We start from the raw sequence: 7,421 nt of genomic DNA on the forward strand, positions 1-7,421 counted from the left end.
ATGTTCTGAGCTCCGAAGTGTTCCCACCAACCCTCAACCTTTTGGTAGCAGATCTAGACTTACCTTACCCCCTAAGGTCAACCCCAATAGCATCCCAATAGAAAAAGAGGACAAAGGAAAAGGTGTGGTCAATGAGCCTTCAAGATTAGGCTCTCGCCTCCAATGCTTCAAATGCAATGGGGTTGGACACATTGCAGCTAGGTGTCCCTCTAAGGCCCTTGTCATTCAAGAGGATGATGAAAAGGTTGAAGATGTTGAGGAGCTGGTGTATGATCCAAATGTTGAAGGAACCCAAGATATTGAGGCAGAATGGGAAGATGATCCTAGCTATCTCGCATGCATTAGAGCCATCTCTCCCCAGGTTGATGACTTCAAGGACTTCGGTGTCCCCAGAGTGAATGTGGTAAGGTGTGCTTTAGCAGAGTAGAGAGAAATTGATGATTGGCAAAGGAGTGCCATCTTCCAAACTTACACTAAGTGTGGAGACAAAACTTGTAAGATTATTATAGATAGTGGGAGTTGCATTAATGCGGTGTCATCTAATGTTGTTTCCCGCCTAGGCTTGAAATTGACCCCACAGCCTAACCCACATAAAGTTTCTTGGGTGGATACTTCCTCTATAGCCATAAAAGAAAGATATGTTGTCCCATTTCAATTCCTCACCTACAAGGCTAAAATATGGTGTGACGTGATTTCCATGGATGTAAGGCACATCATCTTAGGTAGGCCCTGGCTTTATGATTTAGATGTCACCCTTCATGGACAATCCAATTCTTGCTCATTTATGTTTGAAGGTAAGAAGATTGTGCTCAATCCTTTGAAACCCAAGCCAATCGACATGAGCAAGAAGATAGAAGCACCAAAGGCGAAAGGCCTAAACATTATAAGCCCAAAGGCATTTGAAAGGGTAGCAGTTCAAGAATCTATTGTGTTTGTCTTAGTTGCTAGAGAACTTCATGGAGAGACCCGCGAGGAGCAACCTGAAAAAGTGAAGTCAGTGCTCCAGGAATTTAATGATGTTTTCCTTGAGGAACTTCCCGATCATTTACCACCCATGCATGACATACAACACGCCATAAATTTTGTGCCTAAAGCAACCCTACCTAACTTGCCTCGCTATAGGATGAGCCCTGCAGAGCATGCCGAGTTGTAAAGGCAAGTAGAAGAACTACTTAGAAAGGGTTTTTTTCGTGAAAGCATGAGTCCTTGTGCAATCCCTGCACTCTTAACTCCAAAGAAAGATGGAACTTAGAGGATGTGTGTTGATAGTTGTGCCATCAACAAGATTACTATGAAATATCTTTTTCCTATTCCTCGATTGGATGACATGTTGGATATGATGGCTGGAGCAACGATCTTCTCCAAGATAGACTTGAAAAGTGATTATCATCAAATTAGGGTTCGTTTTGGTGATGAGTGGAAAACTACTTTCAAGACGAATGATGGTTTATATGAGGGGATGGTCATGCCTTTTGGATTGTCCAATGCTCCTAGTACCTTTATGAGAGTGATGACTTAAGTGCTCAAGCCTTTTATGGGGAAATTCTTGGTTGTGTACTTTGATGACATCCTCATCTATAGTAAGTCTAGGGAGCAACACTTAGACCACCTAACTCAAGTTTGTACTACCCTTAGGAAGGAGAGTTTATATGGCAACCTCAAGAAATGCTCTTTCTTCACCAATAGAGTCGTCTTCCTAGGTTTCATAGTATCCTCTGAAGGAGTTTCTGCCGACCCCCAAAAGATTCAAGCGATTGTGGAGCGGCTCGAGCCCAAAAATATCCATGAAATTCAAAGCTTTCATGGGCTTGCTTCCTTTTATCGCTGATTCATCAAGGGGTTTAGTACCATTATGTCCCCCATCACTGACTGCATGAAACAAGGGGAGTTTGTTTGGACTAAAGTTGCTACTAAGGCTTTTAATGAGGTGAAGCAAAAGATGACTGAGGCACTTGTCACGCGTCTCCCTGATTTTACCAAGCCTTTTGAGGTGTAATGTGATGCCTCAGGTATTGGTATAGGGTGAGTACTTAGTCAAGAGTGCCATCCAATTGCTTATTTTAGTGAGAAGTTGAATGATGCTAAGCAAAAGTACTCCATTTATGACAAAGAGTTTTATACCATTATTCGAGCTCTTTGGCATTGGCGCCATTACATGTTGTCTCAAGAATTTGTTATCTACTTAGATCATGAAGCTTTGCGCTATCTTCATTCCTAAAAGAAGCTGAATTTTAGGCATGGTAGTTGGGTTGAATTTCTGCAACGCTACCACTTTGTGGTGAAACATAGGGCGGGAGTTGAGAATAAGGCTACTGATGCACTAAGTCAAAGGGTTTTTTTGCTATCCGTCATGAGTGTTAAGGTTACTGGGTTTGAACGACTCAAGGATGATTATGAGTCATGCCCAGATTTTGGGGAGCTGTACACTAGCCTAAGTAACGCCCTACGGCCAATCCTGGATGATTATACCCTTCAAAATGGTTACTTGTTCAAAGCCAACAAGTTATGTATCCCTCGGTCTTCAGTGAGAGATTTCCTAGTTTGGGAGATACATGCGGGAGGCCTTGCAAGTCATTTTGGCTGAGACAAGACAATTGGGGAAGTGGAACGTCAATTCTATTGGCCTGGTCTTAAGAGGGGCGTTGCCAAGATAGTTGGTCAGTGTCGTACATGTCAACTAGCCAAATATCGCAAGTAGAACACTGGCCTATACACACCTTTACCTGTGCCAGATCGCCCATGGCAGGATGTGAGCATGGACTTTGTGTTAGATTTGCCCCGCACTCTTAGGAAGCATGATTCCGTTCTAGTAGTTGTTGATCGCTTCTCTAAGATGGCTCATTTCCTACCATGTTCTAAGACCTCTGATGCTTCTAAAATTGCAGAGCTCTATTTTGATGAGATTGTCAAACTTTACGGCCTTCCCAAAACCATAGTGTCTAATAGGGATGTTCGCTTCATGAGTTATTTTTGGAAGACATTGTGGCATTTAGTGGGCACCAAATTGGAATTTTCTACAGCATTTCATCCTCAAACTAATGGTCAAACTGAGGTGGTTAATCGTAGTCTAGGCAACCTTCTTCGGTGTCTAGTGGGGGAAGCCAATTGGAATTGGGATTCAATTTTTCTGGCAGCCCAACTTGCATATAATAGCTTTGTCAATAGGTCTATAGGCGCTAGTCCTTTTGAGGTTGTGCATGGATATACACCTAGGAAGCCCTTAGATCTTTTACCCACGTCCCCATATGTTAGGATTTCTGAGTCTACTGAGGCATTTGCACGACATATTCATGATTTGCATAATGAGACTCACAAAAAAATTCAGGTAAGTAATTCTCAATATAAAATTCATGCTGACACTTAACGGCGTCATGCAGAGTTTCAAGTAAGGGATTATGTCATGATTCGGATTCGACCTAAACGGTTTCCCTTGGGGACCATTAAGAAATTGCAAGCTCGTAGTGCCGGACCATTCAGGGTATTGAAACGAATAAGCCCAAATGTATATGTCATTGACCTTCCTCGTGATTATGGTATTAGCTCCTCTTTTAATATTGAGAATCTAGTTGCTTATAAAAGCCCCACAGCTATTCCTGATACCGCTTTTGATGAGTCTTTGCCTACTCCTATTGATGCCCATATTCCCACCCCTTTACACTAAATCTACCCTCTTCATATAAAGAATTTATTGATGCTATTTTAGATGAGCAGATTGTTTTTATTGGGGATGGAGGAGTTCACCATTTCCTAGTTCGGTGGTGAGGGCGACCAAATTCTGATTGCACATGGATTACTCGAGATGAGCTACAGCGACTAGATCCTGACTTGTTGGAGTACTATCACAGCTCCTCAGATTTCTACTCGACGGGGTCAAGTTCTTCTCACTTGGGGGGAGTTGGTGCGGACACGAGGTACAAGCCCCCAATTACATGCACGTATAGAAGGAAGAGTAAAAAGAAGACGGCCCAACCTGTGGCCTTATGGATGGAGCCTATTAGTTATTGTACTTGAGTTTAAGTAAGCCCGAGCATTTAATAATTAGGGTTTCTTTATGCATTTTTATTGTTAGCTATTTAAACACTTTTGGGGATTATTGTAAAACAGTTTTGAGAATTATTAAAAACGTGTTTTCTTTTCACTAATGCCGACTCCAATTTTGTTGGTGCTGACTCCTAGGGTTTATCTTTTTATTCTATTGTTGTTTGTGGTTGTCCTACGTTAGATAGATCCCATTGTAATATGTGGACAAAAAGATAACCCTATACCAAGCCAACCGAACTCATTGAAGTAAGGATATTAATATTAACAAATCAAAGAAATTAAAATCTAAATAAATTGAAAATTAGGATACCATCTAAATGGAGCTTTTAATTCTCTTATTGCAAAAGACCCAATGGCCTTATCTGTCATAGAGAAACAGCATTTTGCAATTATAGGAAAAAATGGAAGAAAAAGAAAAAAAAATCGAAAATTACTTCAGAACTTCGAATCTAAGCAACAACAAATGGAATAGAAAGAATAAGACAAACGAATGAAAGAGCATAAATTAAGAATGAAATATTTGTTGTTGCAGGGAAGGAAATGTACAAATCTAACCCAAAAAATTGAAACCCAACCAAAAAACCTAAAACTAAGTCATAAATCTTAGATATACTCAAATCAAAGGAAAAAAATTCCGGCTTTGAGACAAAAACCCAAAAAACAAATCTAACTCAAAAACCTAAATCAAAACCAACTCAACCAATATACCCAAAACTAACTCATATTTCTTAGTTCATAATCAAATCGAAGGGAAAAAAGTATGTCAAATTTCGAAAAACAAACAATATTTGAAGAGGAAAAAAGTATGTACTCAAATCGCAGGAAAAAAAATCTGACTTTGAAACAAAAACCCGAAGACCCGAAACATAAATCTAACCTAATTCTTTGTATGAAGATTTAAATAATTCTTTTTTTCCTTTAATTGTACATTAGGATTTCAATCTTAGAAATTCCTATCCTTCATTGGAAACATTACATTAGTAAATGTAAAAATTAAATTAAAATTAAAATAGGATTCCAATCCTTAACATCTTAGTTATCTAATAAATGTTAAAATATCAATTTCTAGTAAATGAAAGACATCTGCCTTCAGGTTCTCCACATTAATATCTGATAGTTTTGCGAAGAAGCAACCAACCTGATAAAACATCAGATCCTAACTTTAGCGACCATTCCAATAACAAGAAGAAAGAAAATAAAATTAAGGACAGAAAAATCATTAGAATGATAAGAAATGAAGTGGAACATCATCCTACTTCATTAACCACCTAAAAGAACAAAAGATACACCTAAGCCAAAACAAAAAAAAGTATTGTTCAAGACAAAAAAAGCAACAATGTTTAAAATTGACCTCGGCTGCATAGCTTACATAAACAAAAGAAGCACTGCTAGATAATGCCACGTGTTGTTCTAATGCAACTTTGCAAACAATTTTCCCTCTCATATCCTCTGCACTATAATTTTCTGAAAGAAAGTTGTCCTTTGAAGGATCCTAGGTGGAGTTGTCAAATCCATAGGGAGCAATAACCAATTTGTCCCTGCAATATAGGAAAATAGAAGAGATTATCAGCATAAGAAAGAAGCAGATTTTAATGATACTGTAAGGTTGAAGTTTATCAACCATCTTGTTGGCTTTATTCCATGCCAATTTGCTTGTAATTTAAGCACTTAGTAACCCTGTTTTTAGGTGGGATTATTGTAAGGATAGTGTGTGAGAAAATGTGAAGAAAAACTCAAGTATGTGCAAGAAGGCAAAATTTCGAGGCTAGGACTCGCGGCTGACTCGCGACTAGCAAGCCGCCAAATGCAGGCATGTGAGAAGCACATAAGGGAGCTGAAGGATCACACCAGCTATCGCATTACAGGACAAAAGTCCCAGGCTGGCCAGGCCGTTACGTCGCGACTTGAACTCGTGACTTGGACAACCCGCGAGGTCAAGCCGCCAATCAGCCCTGTTTGGCAAAAACTGACTCTTCGTATTCCAAACACATACCACTATATATAGACCCTTATACCCATTAAATTGAGAGAGCTTCCAGAGAGAATTTTGTGAGAGAAACTCTAGAGAAAAACAAGATTGCCTCACCCCCAATCTTTACCTTAGAGACTCTACAAATTTCTCTACTCTCTTCCTCTCCATTGTCACATTTTTTAGAGGCTTTTAGCCAAATCCTTATCTCACCACATTCACGTCTGTGAGAAGATTTATTTGGTGCTATTGGGAAGCAGTTTGGAAGGAACCAATATACATTGGTTGATGCTATGGTCTAATAGCGGAATCCGGTAAGTTAGAAAAGAAAAAGGTTTGACGTAACCTCGTTGGAGCAGGAAACTTGGAGGGCTTAAGTACTTGGGTAGATTAGGCTTGGAGGGTCTATTGTTGTTCATGTATCCCAACTACATTTTCTAGTGGATTATTGACCGCTTGGAGGGCAGCAAAGAGGTTTTACGCAAAAAACTTCGGTTTCCTCTTCGATAACATATCGTGTGTTGTCCGTGTGTTTGCATCTTCCTTCCCTTTATCTTTACCTTATATTTACTGCTATGGGTGTGTTTATATTTGGCTTAGATTGTTTATCAATTCTGTTATGAGCTTGTTATCATGTTCCACACATTAATTGTTTGATATAAAACTTGAATTTGTATCTTTGTAATTGGGGGTCTAAACGTTCAAGGGTGTTTTATACACATATTGAACTTTCAATTGGTATCAGAACGGGTACACTTGTTGTGGTTTTAATACTTGAGTGTGATCATTGACCCCTTGTTGAGATGGATAGGTCTCAATCTCTCAATGTTCCACCATTTTTTGATGGTAACAATTATACCTTGTAGAAAGTTAGAATAAGGGCATTTCTATGCTCTATTGATGACACCGTGTGGGATGCAGTTGAAGTTGGTTAGACTAAGCCGGAGGCAGCCAAATCCACTTGGGATAAGGCAGCTCTTGCGGCAGCCAATGCTAACAGTAAAACTTTAAATGCTATTTTTTATGGTGTGTCTCTTGATGAATTTCACAGGATCTCTCATATGACCGTAGCCAAAGAAGCTTGGAAGATTTTGGAGGCAACTTATGAGGGGACTAAGAAGGTGAAGGACACAAAGCTCCAAATGCTTGCCACCAAGTTTGAAGTGCTCAAGATGGGTGAAGATGAATCGTTTGATTCATTCTATGGGAAGCTCAACGAAATTGTCATTACTAAGCTCAATCTTGGTGAGAAGATTGAAGATACTAAGGTGGTGAGAAAAATCTTGAGATCCTTGCCTGAAAGCTTTAGAGCAAATTTCACAGCCATAGAAGAGAGTAAAGACCTGGATGAGATCAAAATTTAGGAGCTGATTGGGTCTCTCCAAACATATGAGTTTGGACTGCCTTTTCA

General features: G+C 39.5%; 1 protein-coding gene across 1 annotated transcript; it reads left to right on the forward strand.

Moving 5' to 3' along the window:
• Positions 1-697: 697 nt before the first annotated feature.
• LOC112014045 (uncharacterized) lies at positions 698-1,153 on the forward strand. The gene has a single exon (XM_024046423.1). The coding sequence runs from the start codon at positions 698-700 to the stop codon at positions 1,151-1,153; it is 456 nt and encodes a 151-aa protein (XP_023902191.1).
• Positions 1,154-7,421: the final 6,268 nt, after the last annotated feature.

The sequence above is a fragment of the Quercus suber genome, unplaced genomic scaffold, assembly GCF_002906115.3.
Source record: "Quercus suber isolate HL8 unplaced genomic scaffold, Cork oak 2.0 scaffold_124, whole genome shotgun sequence".
NCBI classification, from domain to species: domain Eukaryota; kingdom Viridiplantae; phylum Streptophyta; class Magnoliopsida; order Fagales; family Fagaceae; genus Quercus; species Quercus suber.